The sequence below is a fragment of the Labeo rohita genome, chromosome 8, assembly GCF_022985175.1.
Source record: "Labeo rohita strain BAU-BD-2019 chromosome 8, IGBB_LRoh.1.0, whole genome shotgun sequence".
NCBI lineage: Eukaryota > Metazoa > Chordata > Actinopteri > Cypriniformes > Cyprinidae > Labeo > Labeo rohita.
In genome coordinates, this window is record NC_066876.1 from 29,159,392 (window position 1) to 29,182,324 (window position 22,933).

The 22,933-nt window shown below is 34.3% G+C and overlaps 1 protein-coding gene across 10 annotated transcripts; it reads left to right on the top strand.

Annotated features, from left to right (window-relative positions):
* Positions 1 to 1,545: 1,545 nt before the first annotated feature.
* Positions 1,546 to 19,193, top strand: nr1h5 (nuclear receptor subfamily 1, group H, member 5). Of its 10 annotated transcripts, XM_051117501.1 has the most exons (14): positions 1,666 to 1,697; positions 9,386 to 9,440; positions 9,528 to 9,567; positions 9,711 to 9,796; positions 10,237 to 10,375; positions 12,032 to 12,385; positions 14,179 to 14,319; positions 14,495 to 14,637; positions 15,467 to 15,559; positions 15,639 to 15,726; positions 15,804 to 15,920; positions 16,535 to 16,615; positions 16,749 to 16,862; positions 18,776 to 19,193. In XM_051117501.1, the coding sequence occupies exons 5-14, from the start codon at positions 10,279 to 10,281 to the stop codon at positions 18,988 to 18,990; spliced, it is 1,443 nt and encodes a 480-aa protein (XP_050973458.1). In that variant the 5' UTR covers positions 1,666 to 1,697; positions 9,386 to 9,440; positions 9,528 to 9,567; positions 9,711 to 9,796; positions 10,237 to 10,278; the 3' UTR covers positions 18,991 to 19,193. The 10 variants fall into 10 exon arrangements, with proteins under 10 accessions (XP_050973455.1, XP_050973465.1, XP_050973458.1 ...); XM_051117499.1 differs by having other exon boundaries at positions 9,711 to 10,375; XM_051117498.1 differs by lacking the exons at positions 9,386 to 9,440; positions 9,528 to 9,567; positions 9,711 to 9,796 and having other exon boundaries at positions 1,546 to 1,697.
* Positions 19,194 to 22,933: the final 3,740 nt, after the last annotated feature.

Consider the following 22,933-nt stretch of genomic DNA (forward strand, 5'->3'; position numbering starts at 1 on the left):
TTATTTTGTGATGCAATGGTTCAGTTGATTCAGAGTTTCGAAAAGTTCAGTTTCACCCATTACTATACATGCTTTTTAAAATCATTACAAGCTATATCGAAATTCAAAAAATGAATGTCTCTTTTAATTTGATCTGTTTTTTGCTAGTGAATTGCTTGAGCTCAACGATCAAAGTCATGAGTTTGAATCAGTCTGAGCAGTTCCAGTGTGACTCACTCAATTTAATAGGAAATCAGTTGAAAGGAGCCAGTCATCTCATACCACTGAAATGAATGTTCAATTTATTAGTATATATTGTAATAAATATTTGAAAGTGAAAGGGTCAGTATAAGGTCAACATCAGACAGTTGCAGTGTAAATTCTACGTGAAAAGATATGAAAAAAAAGTAACACTTATTTCATAGATACTTTGTCTTTAAATAATTCAAGCACTTTTCAAGTACCTCTTCAGGAATTTTGCTATTTTCAAGGCTTTTCCAGGCCTTAAAATTCAAGCCTTTTAAGCAGTTTGTACAAACCCTGATATAAAAATATATAAAATACACTGCAGACAAATGTGTAAAAATTGGATTTTTTCTTTTACTGAGCTCGCAGTGTATTGTGAGATTGCCTTCTTTACTATATGTGTGGTGTTGCCTTTGCATTCAGCCAAAACAAGCTTTTTCTTAGAAGGCTTGTGAAGCCTACCTTTTGAAATAACCTTTGTGTCGCTTTTGTGCTACTGCTACATAATAATACTGCCTATGTAGTCAGCTCACTAAGCTCCAAACTAGCGCCTTTTTGAATCTCTTGGACACATTTTTTTGTTTCAGGAAGAACCTTGTCTCCTTGTTCTACCCCATGGTTCATATCAGCAGCCCTGTTGTTCCTGGAAAAACACATCTATGTTGTTTTTCCTCATTATAGCAGTCGCTGTCATTAGCATCCTGTGAGTTAAGAGCATCAGGGCAGGATCTGCAAACCTCAGAATGTCCCCTCTGCCCCCAGCGAAGGACATGAAGGGCCCACCCATGAAGCAGAAGAGCAGTTGGGGTCTGTGTGTGTGTGTGTGTGTGTGTGAGAGAGAGAGAGAGAGACAGATAAGGGGGTCTTCAGTTGCGTGCCTCCAGCTGAATTGTGTAGTGACACGTGGGAGTGTGTCGGGGTGGTTGTGAAACCCTGGCTGAGCGAGTCGGTTCTCTGAGGAGCGGCAGGAAGAACGGAGAGATAGCGTGCGCTCATCCATCAGTTAGATGAACTAGGGCTGTTTATAAACACTGGGCTGCTGGGAATGTTCTAATGAGCCCACTCATTCACATCGTGTATGTCCAGAAATCAGTTATTATTTCACTTAAACAGCTCCTTTTTCCCAACAAGGCCCTCTCTGGTTGAGTTCAACAGGTCCAAATTGTAAAAAACTATGTTCCTAACTTTAAACGACAAATGTGAAGTTGATCCTAAAAGCTGGACGGGACAATGTTAAATTGTCTTTTTTGGTGTATTATCGACTTTTCGTGACCCCCATGTGTAAACTCACACACGTACTGGTATGTGTTTGAATTAATGGTTTGTGTTGGAGGGAAGCGCTGTTTGTTTTGCGCATGTGTGTTCCAGTGTGTGTTTGGCAAGTGTTGGACGTCAGGGGCTGAACTGCTGTCAACATCACAAATGCAAGAGTCACATCAAGCTGAGATCCAGCACACGCAACATCGGCGCTGGTGAGTACACAAAATTTCTGTAGAAACTGTCAGCGCTACCGGTCAAGCGTTTCAGTAAATTCTTAAAATATCAAGTCACAATTATTTAATCTCTTTATACGAATTTTGAAAGTTGTACTTTTTGTAATCGATGATTTGGAATTGATTGTAGCAGCCAGTAAGTGTCTAGCATGCATGAAGTCATCTTTGTTTAAAAAGCATCCCAGGATGCACTTCATGAAGTTGGTTCCTTAGATAAAAAAGAAATTTTAATTTGTTAAGTGAGTTATAGTCACACACTTATTTTACTGTTTGGTTATTTCATATTGTTGATGACTTTATATACATTTTTTGAAATGTGAAAAATATGTATATCTATATGGGGTTGGTAAGATTTTGAAAGAAGTACTTATGCTAACCAATGCTGCATTTATTTGATCAAAAATACAGTACACAGTAAACGTGTGAAATATTATTGCAATTTAAAATAACTGTTTCCTATTATAATATATTTTAAACTGTAATTTATTCCTGGGATACAAAGCTGAAGTTTCAGCATCATTACTCCAGTCTTTAACATCACATGATCCTTTAGAAATCATTCTAATATGCTGGATGGCTGCTCAAGAAACATTTACTATTACTGCGTTGAAAACAGACACTAACATCTATGAAATTTGAAATCTGTTTGCAACATTAATATGTCTTTACTGTCACCTTTAATTGATTTTGTGCAAAAAATTCCTGCTGAATAAAACTATTAATTTCTTAATCCAGTCATAAAAATGAAATGTACTGTATAATGCGTAATGTCATGGAATTTTACAAAATTTGGATTATTAAATAAAAAGTAGGTCAGTAAAAGAAAAAATATCGTAACCATCATATACAAACAGAAACTTAGAAGTCTTCACAGCAACCAGTCAAAATAAATGTTGGTTTAACTTAAAGAAACTGACAAATGTATGACTTGTGTATTAATGTAATAACAGCACTACTAATAATACGATTTTTCTTATTATAATAATAATAGTAATAATAAAAGAAAAAAGGAAATAAATAAAATGATAATTCAAGTTATTTTTCTAATAAGATCAATTAATTAAAGATTCTTTTGATTATTAAAATTTTATTAAACAATTTAAATAGAATCCAGAGAATCTGGTTAAAATAAGACTGAATTAAAAAAAAAAAAAAAAAAAAAAAAAAAAAAAAAAGTATTTTATAGAGCTCGAAAAAATTATTTTTGTTAAACTTTTAATAAATTGCTGTTAAATAGTGTAAGTCTCAACTTTTAATTATTTAGGCATGGTTTTTGACTTATAAAATTGAATTTAACCATTAAACCAGAGTCAAGAAAAAAAAAGAAAACAAAACAAAAAAAAAGAAAACGGATTTCAGAAAAAATAAAACAGATTTTGGGGAAAAATAAAACGTATTTCATAGGGCCCTAAAAATGTAATTTTTGTTAAACTTTTAATAAATTGCTGTTAAATTGTTAATATATGTTTCAACTTTCAATTATTTAGACATGCTTTTTGATTTTGACATGCTTTTTGAGTCAAGAAAAAAAAAAAAAAAAAAAAAAAAAAAGGTTTCAGAAGAATAAAAAAAACAAAACCAAAAAAAAACAAAAAAAAAACAACAACAATCAAATAAAACAGAATTTGGGGAAAAAATAAATAAATAAATAAATGTGTATATATATATATATATATATATATATATATAAAATTTTCATTCTTGGCTTTGTCAGCGGTTGGTCAGTCAGTGTGAAGATGACAATTCTGTTTCCCAACATTCCAAATCTAACAAAGAATGTTTGAAATGTTGGCGTTTGTTGAGCAGCCATTTGGACATTCAGTTGCATGTTTATTCTGTCTGTGAGCTGCTACACGGAAGTCAACATCACAGGCAGAAATCAATGATAAGTTGCCATTTAATCAATACGCACTTTGTTTTTAATAGACTAGACTGCTTCATCTGTGTTATCTATGTGGATACCTTACATTTTCATTATCACTGAGTTAACCAGCCTGGCATCAGTCTGTCCTGATGAGCCACTGTTGATAATCATCAACATTCAAAACATTACAAGCACCTCTGGACTTTAGTCCAACACCCCCCCAAATGTCTAAAAATCCTGTTTCCTGCTTAAAACTGTAAACACGGCCTGGCTAAAAGCAGCTAGCTAACATCAAATAAGATAACAGATGGACAAATGAAAGTAGCAGATACAGTGCTGTCTGGACATTTCTAGATGTTTAACATGATGTTTCACCATCTTAGCAAACTGTACTCCCTTAAAGGGATAGTCCACCCAAAAATTAATTACTCATGTCATTCTAAAACAGGTAGGACCTTCGTTCATCTCCAAAACACAAATTAAGACATTTTTGATAAAATCCTTGAGCTTTCTGATCCTGTATAGACAGCAATACAACTGACATGTTCAAGGCCCAGAAAGGTAGTAAGGAAATCGATAAAATAGTCCATGTGACATCAGTGGTTCAACCGTAATTTACTTAAGCTATAAGAATAGTTTTTGTGCACAAACAATGCCTATGCAACAGTTTCTTCTCTTCCATGTAAGTCTTAATGTTCTTTGGAAAGACATAAGGGTGAGCGATTAAAGTCAGTTTTTATTTTTGGGTGAACTATCCCTTTAAGGACTTCTTACGCAAAAATTTCATCCAATACTTTTAAAAAGAAATGTTCTTCATTGGCATTGGCATCTACATCCATGAAAACCTTTTTTTCTACAAGAGGTTCTTTAAAGAAGAAAAATGCTCTTTTCAGAAATGTTCACTAAAATGGTTCTTCTGAGGCACTGCTGAGAAAGCTACTTTTTGGAACCTTTATTTTTAAGAATGAACAACTGTTATGATATGCTGAAGGCACGTTTATTTATATAGTTGCTATTTATGTTCTTGTGAAAACTGTGTGAAAAATTAATGAGTGTTCAAACCCATTGGAGCTTTGCTCCCTTTAACCCCATGTGGAATGAACTATCCATGTAGTTCAAAGAAGGTCGTTTTGTTAATCGTGCAATTTTTTTAAGAACCCACAGTCATTGTGATGGATGGCATGGGAGTAATAGCAAAAATTTCCCTCCCTTGGGACTCAGAGGCACTAATGATATCTACATTTCGACACTGTGAAACCAAGGTCAGCCTCTTTGAGATGCTACCACAATAACGCCACCGAAGATGTTCTATGTCAGCGCAACAAGCAGGATACAAGAGGGCACGTGTGAGCGTCCATGTCAAAATCTGAGGAGTTTTCAGGAAAGCCTGCCCCTTCATGGGGTCTAAAGTATAGCGGGTGGGAAGGTTAGATTCTTGCAGTCTTCAATCTTTTCAATGTCAAAGATTAACTGCATGACAAACAGAGCTGTGGCAAACACAGCGTGTATAAACACTCCCTAAAGCTCCAGAGATGAGCCTGATGTCACTCTGTCATTCCTCTTGGGAAACAGAGAGTGACCCACATTGCCACACAGAGCACAAAGTTAAGCTGTATGAGAACAGGAGGAATTATAGTTCAGACGATCTAAAGTGCAGATTTAAAAAACACTGAATTGTTCCCAATCAGAAAAATCAACCAATTTATTTATTTGGCATCCACATTAAAAAGAATTTAGTGTGAGAAGCTGGTAACTCTAGTATTGAGCAGTACTGGATTTCTAAGAAAACGTGAGTCATGCAGGTGATGTTGAACTTTCAATGATTGCTCAAAGCATTAATCATGGAAAAAGTGCTTCTGAAAAAAAGAAATAGACTGTTCAAAGGTTTGAAGTCAGTATGATTTTCTTTAGAAAGAAATGAATAGTTATTTAGCAAGGACACATTCAATTGATCAAAAGTGACAGTAAAATCTTTAACATTGTTACAAAATGTTTTCATTACAAATAAATGCTGTTCTATCTACTGAACTTTCTATTCATCAAAAAATCCTGAAATGTTTCTTGAGGAGCAAAGCAGCTATAATGATTTCTGAAAATTCAGCTTTGCCACAACAAGAATAAATTACATTTTCCATCATTTTCCAAGAGAAAATGGTTATTTTAAATTGTAATATTTCACAATACTACTTTTTAAAGATTAAATGCAGCTTTGGTGAGCATAACAGATTCCTCCAAAAACATTTTAAAAACCTTTCCTTTAAATAGTATATACGAAATAAAATATTTGCAGTGTATCACAGCATGTAAATACAAACTGTGCTGAATATTACTTCATAAAAACCCATTTTGCATTTTAACAAATGCTTAGTATTGTATCACAACATGCTCATGTTGCAAGCAAATATGTGACCCTGGACCACAAAACCAGTCATAAGGGTCAATTTTTTAAAACTGAGATTTAAAAAAAAGCAGAATAGCAGATCTGAAAGCAGAATAAATATTAATGTTTGTTAAGTTCTTAGCAATGCTGGAAAACACTGGTAACAAGTGGAGTGAAACGGGAAAAATCCACATAATAAGAGATGAAATGTATTGTTGTGCCTTTGGATGTCAGAATCGGAATGCAAATAATTTTTTTAGAATACTGACGCCAAAGACGCCATTTGAAGCGAAACGCAGACGTTTAGAATGAAACCTACTGTGATTACTCTACTTTTTAAAATTTGATTTAAACAATAGGTCTAAATAATATTCACATATGCAGTTCATAGGGGACATATAACATTAGCCCTACAGTTACAATATGAAATACTATTTAAACCTGTAACTTTTTTTTTTTTGTAATCACAAATGCAAGTTTATATCTTGTTTTTTTTTAACTCAACAGCATGTTTGTCCATTCTGAGGGGGGAAAAAGTCAGAAGTGTGGGAGATAAACTCAAAAGAGGGAATGTTAAAGAGAAAAAGTTGATTTTTCTTAACAGAAATGTGAGATATAATCTTAGAATTGCGAGAATAAAGTCAGAATTCTAAAATGTAAACTCAAATTTACCTTTTTATTCTTTTATTCCATGGTTTCCATAGACTGCCACTTGAAAACTGTCATTGTCAGCCACCTGATAGGCTGTCATCACTGTTTGTAAACACCAAATTGGTCTATTGCATACCTCTTTAGATCATGTAGTTCTTGAAGAATTCATTATATTCTGAGTGATTTTACTGAGTAGGATGTGTTCATACTAAGAAAGCAACGATTTTTAGGGGTTACACTTTAAGAAAAGTCTGCAAAAATATGGCCCAATGTAACCCCTAAAAATGTAATTAGTCCTGGAACAATAATCCAATCAAACATCCTACTTGGCAAAGAGGATATGTAATATGGTTTGCGGTGTGAACTGACTAGTTGAGCAAAATCAGCACATTTTCAGTTTCATTTATGTTAGAGGGCTTATTGTTTATATTCACATGGAGAAGTAAAAGATAAAGTTTGGTCTTACGCCACTGCTAGAACATATTGGTGCTCTGGAATTTGTTTGCAATACCTCATTGTTCACAACAATGCTGACATTTGTTTGCAGCACGAGCATGTTCAGATACAATACAATGCGCTGTGTGTAGTTATAGGGTTAAAGAAAAAAAACATCTGTAAACTTAAAGCAATAGTTCACCCAAAAATGAAAATTCTGTCATTAATTACTCACTGTTATGTCGTTCCACACACGTAAGACCTTCACTTATGTTCTGAACACAAATTAAGATATTTTTGATGAATTCAGAAAGCTTTCTGATATTGCATAGACAGCAACGTAACGGACACGTTCAAGGCCCAGAAAGGTAGTAAGGACATTGTTAAAGTGATCCTATTATGCCTTTTCAAATATGACCTTTCATGCAGTGTGTCATGTAGTTGTATGTGAACATAAAACTATCTGCAAAGTTGTGAAGCCGACAGCGCACGATACATAAAGTTATTGTCTATTAAAAATAAATAAATAAATAAATAAAAAGAAAAAGAAAAAAGAAAAAGTCAGCTCGCAATCGCCTGAACAGGTCGTTCCTGTTATGGCTATACGTCACAAAGTAACACATTTGCATAATATCCGCCCACGTCGCGAACAACTTGCCTTCCCACAAACAGTAAAATTTCCATGTGGTTTACATCACATGGAAATTTACACGTACATTATACATAAGACGCTGTATCCTACGCTGTGAGTAAATTTGTTTTATATTCACTTCCAAAAGATGAATTTACAAAGATTGTATTTTCTAGCGATCGTTCAAAATACATAGTTGTGTATGTTATGTTGTGTAACAACCCTGCACATGTCTTGCTAACCGGCTAAATCACGCTTCTGTAGTTCTGTTGTTCAGCTCTGGACCCACTGTAGCTGAAAAATTTGTGATTGATGCAGCTTGACTGTCTGTCTGTCTCATTAGTTGGAGTAATGATAAAGGATGGCACACAAAGCGGCATTAAACAATGTTGAAGTTTACAACATAGAGGTGTGCCCGGTTTGCTTGCTCAAGCACATTGCCAGCACTTTCCACGGTAGACCGAGCTAACGACAGCCACTTCAGCCGTTTCATCGTCAAACTCCCGCTCGAATTGTTATGGTAAAATCAATGCCATCTTTTCTATGTATTAACAAGCATCAGGGCTGTCATTCAGTTATGGCAATGAGCGTTTCATTTTCCGACACACACGGTTTTGTTTACTTTGGACACAAAAAATATTCTCGTATTAAGGTTGAACCACTCATGACACATGGACTACACTGTAAAAAATGACTGTGAATTTAATAGTAAAAATGCTACAGTAAAAACCTGTTAAATGGTTAATGGTAAAATTTACAGTGAATAACCGTAAACATTCCCAGAATTCCCTGGGTTACATTTTTTTTTTTTTTTTAAATTTGATGTTTTTTTGTTGAAATAACACTTTCTTTCTTTTCAGTGACAGAAAAATCTGAAGGCAGTCTGTCATTTTGACAAATTATACTGAGGGTGATCTATTGTAAAATTGTAGCTGTAATTCCCACCCGTCCAGTTGGTGGCAAACGCGCTTCAGTCTGGCAGCAGAGCACAGGATACAGAACAAAAACGAAATTATCACAAATGTTTTCCTATGCGTTTGATTATGCACAAGCGAGTACCCAGAAGCTACAATGATCTATCACACCACATTAAAGAGTGCCAAAACGGTATTTATTGCTTGAATTTTCTAAGGAAATGGACAGAATTTGAAATCTGAGACTTTGTTTCATATTAAAAGTAACACAAAGCTATTTATTGGAAGGAGGACGCACTACTGCTCATTTATTAGCTAAAAAAAGCATAGACCAAGATATCGATTGTTATTTAAGAATCAATATTGTTTCATTAAAATGAGAATCTATTAAAATAGAGAAATCGTTTTTTTTTTTTTTTTCACCTAGCCCTAGCGTATTTTGTTATTGTTTGTAAACACTGCACTATCGTACTGTATTTTCATGATTAAAAACGAAAATGTGAACAAAAATAAAAGCAATTAAATGTGTTATTCTAATGAAAATATGAAAATTAAAATGACAGGTAAAATAGATTATGATGGAATTTTTACGACCCTGTCCGTCAGAATGACAGAAAAATGTAGCGCAACCTCTGGTTGTATGTTAGAACTGATGTTGTTAAATTAATTTTTTTTATTTATTTTTTTATTTATTTAGTTTTATTATTTAAAAAAAATATAATTTTGACCCATAAAATGTATTTTTGGCTATTGCTACAAATATAGCGACTTAAGACTGGTTTTGTGGTCCAGGGTCACATTTGTGTTCTGAAGATGAACGGTCTTATGGTTTTGAAATGACATGAAGGTGAGTAATTAATGACTAAATTTTGATTTTGGGTGAACTATCCCTTTAACATATAATGCCCTGACAGATTTTTTTATTTTTCTACAGATTTTTTCCCCCTACAGTGTAGGGATTGACAAGAGGATAGGTTTATAATTTTTATTATATTCTTTATAATATTTCTTATATAATTCTTCTATAATTTCTTAATTATGTATAAAAAATATTATTAAAAATTTTCAAGTTGTTTTGGAAGCTGTTTCTCTGTGTCAACTTGATTCTTTCCACCAGTTCTTGAGCCACAAAATTGCTCCCTGTAGACGTCATTTAGTAAACAACCAAATTGGCTGATATGCATCTATTCTGGATCCAATAAGGTAATCACTCTCTTTAAAGTGTATTGCAGGTCCTCTTTAGAGTTACTGGACAAAAGTGCGAGTTTAGGTACGTTCACACAGCTGCTGTTGAATGCTGGGAGTCAGCTACAGGCCAAACCTGTTGAGGGCGTTTGGGACAGACTGCTCTTTGTGAGGCCTTTTCTGTGAAACTCATGCCAGAGCAGCTGTTCAGACACACGGGCCTCATCTCTCGTCTTATTCTCACAGTCGATGCTCTTCAGATCCTTTCAGAGCCCCAGAGGAGCACAGACAGAGATCTCCACTGCCTTCGCTGCGTTCTGTCATAACCTTTTCGTGACAGCGATGCCTAAAATAGCTCGCCTTTCTCAGTGGTCGAGGGGCTTGCTGAAGGAATGTTTGAAGGCATTGGATTATGATCCTCAAATAGGGTGAATAAAAGTTTTTGTGCTGTTTTATAGATCCAGACATTCTCTGTGAAGAACGAGAATCCAACTGATCAGATGAGAGAAGGGACAGATCCTGAGATGAGCATGTCAGTCGGTGGCTACCTCTCTGCATCAGACACATTTGACATCACAGAGCCGCCACAGTACTATGGTAAGAAAACACTTTACTATATGTGACCCTGGACCACAAAACCTTAAGCAGCATGGGTATATTTGTAGCAATAGCCAAAAATACACTGCATGTACATTTTTTAATGACAAAAATCATTAGGATATTAAGTTAAGATCATGTTCCATTAAGTTATTTTGTAAATTTCCTACCGTAAATACATGAAAACTTAATTTTTGATTTTTTGATTGCTAAGAACTTAATTTGGACAACTTTAAAGGTGATTTTCTCAGTATTTAGATTTTTTTGCACCTTCAGATGCTAGATTTTCAAATAGTTGTATCTCGGCCAAATATTCTATTTATATCCTAACAAACCATATATCAATCGAAAGCTTTTAAAAAACAAACTTTCAATTAAAAAACAAAAACAAAAACTGACCCTTATGACTGGTATTGTGGTCCAGGGTCACATAAGTAAATCAATTTGTTATAGAATTATAAGTTCACTCAAAATTTCATAATTTACTTCTTTTAATTTAATTACTTTTAATTTCCTTAAGATCCTAAACATTTTTATTTTTATTTACTAAAAAAAAAAAAACTACTAGAACTTAAACTAAAATGAAAGCTGACAATATAAAAATAAAAACTAATTAAAAATATTATTTAATTACTATATTGTAATCATATTTAATATAGTATAATAACATTTTGGGTACTATAACTGCAATTAAAAAAAATAATAAATAAGTAAATTAATTTAATAAACTTACATTTAACTGGATGTCATTGCTGACGCCATGTTGAAATATGGTCATGTGACCATCCGTTATTCACAGTGGTTTGTCTCCTTTACCCCCCAATTTAATACATGAATATCTGGATGTCCAAATATTATTTCCCAGATGTCGCCTCGAGTAACAATTGCCGTCTGAATAGTGCTTTGTCAAAGTCTCAGTTTCGTTTTATCGTTTAACACACTGTGGCGTCTGGAAGGCCAGTCAATGATAGTATATTAGCAGCTTCTCACCAACACGAATGTTTATAAAAAACTTCAGTGGTTTACAAACAGATACTAGCACCGGAAAGTTATGCTCTAGCTGTAACGGGACATAAAACATCTGTGAAAAAGACAGGATTGAAGGCCAGTAAAGAGACCACCACACTGCAGAAGGATATTTATGGATGACATGGAAAAACAGAGATGGATTTGCTGGAACTGGTTGGATGAAGTGAGTTTTACTCAAATATAGGTTTTTCTCATGTGAAATATTATATTCACTTGCTCGTTGTCACTACTAGTTGTAAAGTGTCCATCAAAACTTCTTACTTGTGCAGATGTGCTTCAAAATAGCTGCCAGTTGTGACATATGTTCCCTCTGTGGAGGAAATCTAAAATCCATCTTCACAACCTTCCCTCCGACAGAAAAAACATCAGGAAGGCTCCGTTCTGTATGGTTATAAAAAACCCATAAGCTACAAAGCAAATAACAACCATAAACAAAACTGTAACCTCTTCAGCTGCATCCTGTTTCCAGAGACAGAAAAGATTCAAAAGGTCTTGCTCTGGGATTTTTTTTATTATGTCCCACAGGCCTCATAAAAGTTGTTAGGTAATTTGAGAATCATGTGAGAAAGGAACATATTTCTTGTGAATCGTTTCATTCATCAAGATGTCCTTCAATGCTTGCTGCAGATGTTCTTGTGGATCCACTGAGCTGCTCTTACCAGGAACCAGATCTACAAAGTCCTCTCTATGGCCAGCAGCCGTTTAGCAATGTCAATGTGCAGTTTTCAATGTACGGAGCGCCAAATGCTCAAGCGTGCAACCCGCCATACCCCTACAGCCATCAGTGCTCTGAGTTCACCTGTGAGCCAGACATGGAGGTCCAAAGCCCAACAAGAGGCAGCATTGTCGGACTTCCAGTGTTGAAAAGGCCCAGGATGGGCCATGGAGCTCGAGTGAAAGGCCAGGATGAGCTGTGTGTGGTGTGTGGAGATAAAGCCTCGGGATATCACTACAATGCCCTCACCTGTGAGGGATGTAAAGGTACGATGATCCATGTTGAATTTACAGTATTTACTAACTTCCAAAATCAGCACTTATAAGACTCCATGTAATGGAGAGACAAGCACAGTTTCTTTCCAGTGCTGCCCTATTTCCATTGGAAACAGGAAGTGAGGTGGGACATATCAAAGAGCTTGTCTCTTTTTTAAAATAGCCAATAGCAATGAACTATGATTTGGTACTTGGTAGTTGCTTGTATATATATCCCCAACAATTTTAGGTCAGTTTCTTTGAATGAGAAAGACTACATTTTAAGAATATACACTACCATTTAATTGTTTGGGGTCAGTAAGTTTGTTTTTGTTTCTTTGAAAGAAAAAAAAAATAGACTTTTCTTTTCTCAGAATTGCGAGATATAAACTTAAAATTAAACTTTTTTTTTTTTTTTTTTAAAGTCAGAATTGCACCTTTTTATCTTGCAATTCTGACATTATTTTATGCAATTGTGTGTTTGTATCATGCAATTCTGTGAAAAAAAAAGTCAGAATTTTATATCTGGCAACATTAATCCAAGATGCACTTGGATTACAGTATAATCACACTATGATTTGGTATTTGCTATTTGCTGTTGCTAATTGCTTGGATATATCCCCAACTCCTTAAAATATTTGGTCTGTTGCCTGTATGAAGGACAACATTTTAGGAATATACACTACCATTTAAATGTTTGTGGTCAGTCAGGCTTCCATCACTGAATAAATAATAAAAAAGGTAATTGCAACATTTTATCTTGCATTTCTGACTTTTTCCCCCAGAATTGCATGATATAATCTTGCAACTGCGAGTTATAAAGTCAGAATTGCGAGACAAGAATTGCACCGTCAGATTTGCACATTTATATATTGCAATTGTGACTTTCATCCTTCAGAACATCAGTTTTTATGTCTCGTAATTCTGACTTCATAGCATACAATTGCGAGTTAAGTCAGAATTGTGAGATATAAACTCGCAATTCTGAGAACATATCAGTCTTTTTTCTTTTTAAAATTGGACTATATAACTTGCAATTCTGAAAAAAAAGTTAGAATTGCATAAAAAAAATTAATTGCGAGAAAAAAGGTCAGGATTGCACGTTTTTAATCTTGAGTTTATATCAGACAATTCTGAGAAAAAAAGGCAGAATTGTAAGCTTATATCTCAAGTCTTTTAAAAAAAAAAAAAAAGTCAAAATTTCAATAAAAAAAGTCTGTTGCAAGATACAAACTCGCAATTGCGAGAAAAAGTCAGAATTACACGTTTTTATCTTGCAATTCTGACTTTATATCATGCAAATCTGAGAACAAAAAAAGTCTGAATTTTGAGATAAAAGTTAAGATTTTATATTAAATTGATCACTAGTGACAGTAAACGCATTTATAATGTTACAATAGATTTGTATTTCAAATGAATGCCATTTTCAACTTTCTATTAATAATAATTAAAAAAATCCTGGAAAAAGTTCAGTTTCCACATAAATATTAAGCAACACAGCTATTTTCAACATTGATCATAAATATTTCTTGAGCATCACATTAGCATATTATGATTTTTTGTTACATCATGTATCAGAAGACTGGACTAATGATGCTGAAAATTTAGTTTTGCCATCAGTAATAAATTACATTTTAAAATATAACAGTTATTTTAAATTGTAATGTTTCACATTATTACTTTTTACTGTATTTTTGGTTAAATGAATGCAACTTTGTTGAGCAGAAAAGATTTTTTTTAAAACCATCAAGAAACACTTACTGACTCCAAACTTTTTAAACAGTAATGCAACTCTCCTGATTTAGGTTTCTTCAGGCGCAGTGTGACTAAAAAGGCTGTGTACCGCTGCAAGAGTGGCGGAAGCTGCGAGATGGACATGTACATGCGGAGAAAGTGTCAGGACTGCAGACTGCGCAAGTGCAGAGCCGTCGGGATGCTGGCAGAGTGTGAGATTGACGTAAAAACTTCTAGACTGATTTGAATCTTCATGAGTCTTTGTTTTGTCATTTCTGGGGAAAGTGATTCAATCAGATGTACTTCAGACAAAAACGCTTATAATCTAATTAGATTAGTTAGCATAAAACAGTCAGCGTCAACTGATTGCAGATGTCTTTTTGTCAGGTCTGCTTACAGAGGTGCAATGCCAGTCGAAGAGACTGAGAAAGGGCTCCAAGCACAGAGGACACAACGGGTCAGCAGGAAGAACTGAAGATGACTACTCTGAAAACAGAAGCGTCTCATCCACCAGCAAATTCACCACACGTGTAAAACTCATATTATTTAGCCTTTCCAAGCATGATATTTGAGGGTGCTTTCACACCTGTGGATTGATTGCTTTGTCCCGAAACAGGGATTAAAATTATTACAATGTTGCTTTTTATTCTTGGTGCGGTTCGCTTTCACACAGCAAAGTTTCTAAACAGACCAAATGTGTTAATACAAGTCACGCGTGAGTAAACGGTCCTCTCATTGGTCAAAGTTCCACGGTTTATTTTCTGGGATTCCGCTCAGCTGTCATCTGTCAGCATGGAACAACAACAGCTGTGTGGGCTTATTGTTGCATTTTTTGTAGCTGTTGTTATATTAATTTATTATTTTGAGCAGGAGTCCAGGATTCGTCCGGAAAATATTTTTAAAATACACCTACTACGATGAGAGCAATAAGACGGCATTATAAAATGAAAAGGCATGCTTTGATTTTGAATGACGAAGATGTGCCCACACACAGACATTCACGGGTTTAAGCGTATTGGCAAAACAACAAAGCTACTGCTGTTCACGGAACTGTAATTACCCATTATACAATGTGATATAACTTGGTTTGTTGGTCCGTTGGATCAGATAGCCTTCTCACTACAACCGAACCGCTCCAGAGTTCGCTTTCAATCGAGCCGAGACCACCTCGTTCAGGCGATTCAGCGCATTCAACGCGATTGCCGTATTCACATATGCCCAAATGAACCAAGCTAAGGGGGGAAACACGCCAGCTATCGAAACAAAGTGCCAGGTGTGAAAGCACCTTGAGTTTTAGTGAGACCTGTTATATAAAAAAATTCAGAACAAGTTTCTTGTCTTCAAAAATACTGTTTGCAGGTATCCGGCTTCTCCAGAGAGCAGAGATGCATTCTGAATAGAATTGTCGAGGCTTATCGTAGATACATAATTCAAGACAACACGCACTGCCGGGTATGTTTTTTCCATTAAAAATGAGCACAGACATACTGCCCATAATATATCATAAGATATCATTCTTTTCTTTCCCCAGGTGCCTCTCTGGTCAAGTTTGACAAGCAGTGTAGATCTGACTCCTCCTCAGACAGAAAAGCTTTTGCAATTTTTAAGGAGCGTACCTGGTCAGTTACATGCAACTTTTCTCAAATCACACCACACACCTCTAACTACAACTAATTTGTTGTCATCTGTTGTTTAGGGTTCGAGCTTTTGGATAGTTCTGACCAGAACACTCTTCTGTCCAGCTCTTCAGTTGAAGTCATGTTCCTGCTCTTAGCTCAGCAGTTCTCCGAAAACCCCACTAGTGTTAGCAATGGTAATGACATACATTATCATGTGACCCTGGACCACAAAACCAGCCATAAGGCTTTTGATTTTTTGAAACTGAGCTGAATAAATAAGCTTTCCATTGATGTATGGTTTGTTAGGAATTGTTATCTAAATATTGAGAAAATCACCTTTAAAGTTGCCCAAATTAAGTTCTTAGCAATTCATATTACTAATAAAAAATTAGGAAATTTACAAAATATCTTCATGGAACATGATCTTTACTTATATCCTAATGATTGATGGGTCACAAATAATCACATATAACCTGCTTGATGTTATGTCTTTTTTTTTTTTTTTTTTTTAAGGAAATAACAGAGGGTAATATAAACATATGATGTGCTGTACTAATACCCCCTCCCCAAAAAGTCACATATTAATCCTTTATAGCTGTACTGAGATTTCAGTTGGTCAGACAGTCACTCATCTTATGAATAGTTATTGGTATCTTATGAATATTGATGTTTTTAGCTTAATCATGTGCTACAAATAAATTGTGCTCAAAGCATTGTTAACATAGTACTGTCACTTCAAATGAAGAACTCAACACATTATAGATCATTATAGATAATTATGACTCACTGCTTTGTTTTCTATCACCAGCTTTATACCCAGCAAATTTGAATAACTCAAACCATTTTGAGTCCAAGACTGGGCACAGCCACAGGACATTGACACACTCAGGTGATCTATAATGCACAATGTTAATCATAGCAGGAAAATCTCACATTACATGCAGTGATTAATCCAACGGATGTATCATTACATTGTCTAAAAGTTTTTGTCTGCTAATATTGTAATTTTTATCTTTGTTAAGGGTTGAATGATGAGTTCTTGAGGTCTGTGGTAAATTTCCTCCACAGCATGGTGTCTATTGCTGTAACCGAGGCTGAATATGCACTTCTAACAGCGACTGCAGTGTTATGTTCAGGTCTGTAAATTATGACTAACGCAATTGTCACTCATTTCCATGTGAGCTTTTTATATGATGTCACCATATTCAGAACATTCATTTATAGGTCAGAAAGCAAATTACATCATAAAGGTTTAGCTTACAGTCTTCAAAATAAATGTTTCAAAAGGGTTTTTCTTTGTAACAATGCCATAAAAGAACCATTTCTGGCTCTGGAAATAACTATTCAGTGAATAGTTCTTAAAAGAACCCTTTTTTTTCTTAGTGTGAAGAACATTTTAATAATCTAAAAAAAAAAAAACCTTCACAGTCATTTTTGCAATTGAGAGATTCCATAGATGTTTAAAGGGATAGTTCACCCAAAAATGAAAATTCTGTCATTAATTACTCACCCACATGTCGTTCCAAACCCATAAGACCTTTGTTCATGTTTGGAACACAAACTAAGATATTTCTGATGAAATTTAAGAGCTTTCTGACAGCAATGCAACTACCTCATTCAAGGCCCAGAAAGGCAGTAAAGACATTGTTAAAATAGTCCATGTGACATCAGTGGTATAATTGTGATGTTATGAAGCTACGAGAATACTTGTTGTACACAAAACAAAAATAACAACTTTATTCAACAATTTATTCTCTTCTGTGTCAGTCTTCAACACACATTCAACAAGGGTACAGAGTATTTTAATGATGTTTTTGGTAATCGAGTAATTGGTTGATTATTCTAACGATTAATCGAGTAATCGGATAATTATAATTTTTTGTGAGATAATAAAAATAGACCTAAGCTAACAATACAGCCTTTAAAAAGACTTAATATAATATACAATAGCAATGAGGCAATAATAATTGGTTCAAATAAAGTATCAAAAGCAAGTAATCGTATGTTTTTATAGATTAAAAACTTTTAAAATACATAATGCGTTATAAATAGAACTAATGTACATTATGTATAATATCGAATGCCTGCAGAAGGCGCCAACGGCCTGACGATTGTTTTTACACTTTACTGCGCAATCTAATCCTTGTTTAATAATGACTTAACAACATTTAATTCAAAGGTTCACTTAGTCTCTAATATTTGGCCATTTCCTTGCGACAAAAATGCTACAGCCACTGTAATTTCTGAATATATGGACATCAAAACATGTAAACTCAGAGTGAGGGTTTGAGCTTTTATTTTTGAAACTGCGATAAACAGAAAAAATACTTATGTATTCTTCGTTTTTTTCATAGGTTTATAAAAGAATTACCTTACTAATCTGATTAAATGGCGAACATTGCGTTCCCAGATGAACGTTATAGTATACAGAGATGGAGTTTGAGCCGCTCCACACATGTAAATGATAACTGTTTGTGTGGAGCAGCATTTACTGTGTACGGAGCCACTCTGAGAAGTACATACATAAACTACATGCATGTAAATAATTGAAGCACATATATTAAACCTGCAATGCATATATTTATTTAACTGAATCACAGAGTTTGTGAATTCACAATAGCATTATACATCATTATGATTTCTATTTATCATAATTATTTTGCCAGTTACTCAACATGGACAAAATGCAGTCGAGGATTATTAAAATCACGTACTCAAACTGAATCAAGGAATCGTGACAGCCCTAATGTCCTTATTACCTTTCTGGGCCTTGAATTTGGTAGTTGCATTGCCGTCTATGCAGGTTCCGAAAGCTTTTGGATTTTATCAAAAAAAACAACAACTTTATTTTATGTTCTAAAGATGAATGAAGGTCTTGTTTTTTGAACAAGATGAGGGCAAGTAACTATTGACAGAATTTTTATTTTTAGGTGAACCACCCCTTTAAGGTTCTTCAGGGAACCATTGATGCCAACAAATAACCTTTATTTTTAAGAGTGTATAGAACTGTTTCTAATGACCTCCATTTTTTTCCCCTGTTGTGAAGCAGACAGGCCGTCTCTGCATGCGGTGGGCTGTGTTGAGAACTTACAGGAGTTTGTTTTGGAGCTCTTGTCCCGAGCTTGCTGCTGCTGTAGTAGTCAGGGGACGCCACAGGATCCGCGACGCTTCGCCAGGCTCCTGGGACGGCTGACGGAGCTGAGAACACTACGACACAACCACCTCACCCTTCTCCCACAGCAACCCTGGGACATGCAGTCATGAGACAGCCTGTAGGGAGAGAGATTTATGACATCTGATATCTGTTGCAATACACTTTTAATTGCCCAGAACAATATCCCAGGTCAGTGTACTTTTGGTTACCCATGTACAAACATAGTTTAGTTTATTAAAAAAAAAATAAAACAAATGTAAGCCTCATGATGTGATGGTTTCTTATATGCGTTAAATAAAAAATGTTTACTTTGTGTTTTAGGACTACTTGCTTTTCATTCATGTTGTAATATATATGAATTTGCATTTATTGTTCTGTTTATCAATTTTCAGATCTACATTAATAATAAATATGTAATCATTTTCTCCAGAAGCCATTCAGATTTTGAGCAGATTTTTTTTTTTTTTAATGATAATTGTATTACACATTTTTTAAAATAGTGCAGCAAATTCATAACATTTTGGCAAAATTTGTTGCAATTTAAGTGATTTGCACAGAATCAGTGATGAGCATGGTTGTGAGTGTCCAAACATTTACAAAAGATTAATTTGTCAACACAAGACCACCTAAGATTTTTAGCCTTTAATGATATGTTAATTATATATTTTAATAATACATGAAGTTTTTGGATAGTAAGATTTTAATTTTTTTTTTTTTTAAATGAGTCTCTTTTGCTTACCAAGCCTCTACTTATTTGATCCAAAATACAGCAAAGGCAGCAATATTGTAAAATATTTTTACTATTTAAAATAACAGCTGTCTATTTTAATATTTTAAAATATAATTTATTCTTGTGATTAAAGCTACATTTTCAGTATTATTACTTCAGTCTTCAGTGTCACATGATCCTTCAGAAATCATTCTAATATGATGATTTTCTGACATTTATTATTATTATTATTATTTTTTCTTTTATGAATAGAAACTTCCAAAGATCAGCATTTATCAGAAGTAAAAAGCTTCTGTAACATTATACATTATACCATTAATAAGCTTGAAACCAGTACTGTTTATATATCTTATATATATCTTATATATATAAGAAAGAAAACGACATTGTAACATTTAAATGTTACAAAAGATTTTTTAAAAATGCTGTTCCTCTGAACTTTCTATTCATCAAATAAACTTAAAAAATATACTCAGCTGTTTTCAACTTATAATAATAATAATAATAATAATAATAATAATAATAATAAAAAAATGTGGGTCAGAATATTAGAAAGATTTCTGAAGGATCATGGGACTGGAGTAATGATGCTAAAAAATCAGCTTTTATCATATTCATATTCAAATAGAAAATACTTATTTTCAATGGTAAAAATATTTTAAAAATGTACTGTTTTTGTACTGTTAACTTTGGATCAAATAAATGCAGGCTTGGTGAACAGAAGAAACTTCTTTAGAAAAGAAAAAATCTGTTGACTGGTAGTGTAATTATATTGTAAGTGCAAACTCAGGTAGCATGCTTTGAGTTATGATTCAAAGAAGTATATGATTAAACTAAACCACTGCCTCACAATCACAGAAAGAAGTAACAGGGCTGTCACTTATGCCCCCATAATTAAAAACAGGTGCATGACTCTTGATTGATTTTTCCATTTTACTATCTCTCAATACAATTTAGAAGAAACTTTCTACAAATAGCAAAAGTGAACTATTCATTTATAACAGCAATGTCTGTCTACCCCTAAGTTTTATCTGGTAATCAAGCAGGCGTTGGTTATCTATCATACAGGAGTAAGCCAGAGTAAGACCTGCAGCTGTTTTAATTTCCCTAAGACCACAAATGAAACAGTCATGCAATGGAGGCATCATCATATGAATATCTAGCTTTTCAAATTCAAAACTAAAACAAACTTCAGTGGGCTTTGACACTGTTACAGAGATACACAGCAACGGTTTCTCTTTTGCTTAGATTAGATTTAATCACATTCCAGGCATTCAAAGGACCACAAAAAACCTTGTAACAATCTAGAACAGGGGTGGCGAACGTCGGTCCTGGAGAGCCGCAGCCCTGCATAGTTTTGCTTCAACCCTAATCAAACACACCTGAACAAGCTAATCAAGGTCTGAAGGGTTACTAGAAAGCAACAGGTAGGTGAGTTTTAATTAGGGTTGGAGCTGAACTCTGCAGGGCTGCGGCTCTCCAGGACCGGAGTTCGCCACTCCTGATCTAAAAAATAAAATGAGGACTGTATTGTTTAGGGGAAACTGCTATTTTTGAGTCACCGAGTGACTTAAGTGACTAGTTTTAAACCATCAATTTAAATGCAATGCCATTTTATTTTCAATACACTTCATTGGCTTACTTACTGTTCTTTAACATTTAAAAGATTCATTTGTGAGTTCATCAAATCAAATCAAATGCAAGACTGTAACGTAATTTATATGAATGAAAGAAGCTAAAGCTTCTAGATCATTTAATCATTGATCACTGAGTTTAGTTTGATGAATCACCTGTGATCTTTCAAATTACTAATAGTGTGTGTTTCTGCTAAAAATACTGGTTTAATATGATCTGTGACAAGTGTAACAATAAAACACATCTGGATAAAGGCTGATCACCTTATGGAGAAGAAATCATTCTGCACATGTTCTTCCATCATCAATACTGACTCACTGCTGCCCCCTACAAGTACTAAACGGTACACTACACAAAAGAAAAAAAATATATATATCAGGAAAACATAAGCAGTACACCAAGAATAATTTTACAAGACGATATATTTTTGATTCTCTCACTAATGGTCAACATTTCTAATGTTATTTAATGAAGCATCTACCTCACGTGACCCCCAAACAAAACAAACACGTTTGAGCGGCTTAATGTAAATATTTTACAAACAATTACACATTTACCACCTCACACCATCTTAAAAAGATAAAATGTGTCACAATACGGTTGTAAAATGTGAGCATAAATGATCAACAAACGATTTCTCACCTTTTTTAAACTTCGCCAGACGCCATTGAAAACCACTCATCCTATGGGGAAAAACCCCGCCCCCCGCAAACACGTCAGCCAACCGGATCTCAACAAATTCGCGCGTTTAAGATGATTGGCAGATAAAGCGCTTTTTTGATTGGCTACTTTTCTATTGAGCTAAACAAGCGTTTTTCTGAGTCGGAATAAACATTTTTTAGTGATATTTGGTAGGTAGAAACGTCTTATGTGGTGTTCCAATAAATAAAGATAGATATGTCAGAGCACTTATAATAATATAGTATTTTATGTATTCCACCATTTTATGCTTCACCCAATTAGCACTTTGTCAAACATTGAAAATATGAGAATATTTACATAATTGATACACAGATTGTAGCTGCTTGTTTGCATTTACAAAATATACTCAAGAATGCAATGTAAAACAATGCATTTATGTTGTTCAGACAAAAATATATACAGTTGAGGTCAAACATTTACCTTGTAGAATCTGCAAAATGTTAATTATTTTGACAAAATAAGAGGAATCATACAAAATGCATGTTATTTTTTTATAATTATTACTGACCTGAATAGGATAATTCATGTAAAAGATGTTTACATATAATCCACAAGAGAAAATAATAGCTTATAAAAAATTACGCTTTTCAAAAGTATTCTTCATACCATGTTGTTACCCAATGATCCACAGCTGTGTTTTTTGTAATGCATTAAGAGTCAGGGGTGTAAACTTTCAAACAGAATGAAGATGCGTACATTTTTTTTGCCTAAATATGATATTTTTCATTTAGTACTGCCCTTCAAAAGCTACAGAAAATACAGGTTTCCCAGCAGACTAAATAATTTAAATTTACCCAGATCTTCAGTTTCAAAAATGTTCACCCCTCTGGATCTTAATGCATCGTGTTTCCTTCTGGAGCATCAGTGAGTGTTTGAACCTTCTGTAATAGTTGCATATGAGTCCCTCATCTGTCCTCGGTGTGAAAAGATGGATCTCAAAATCATACAGTCATGGATGGAAAGGGTTCAAATACACAAAAATGCTG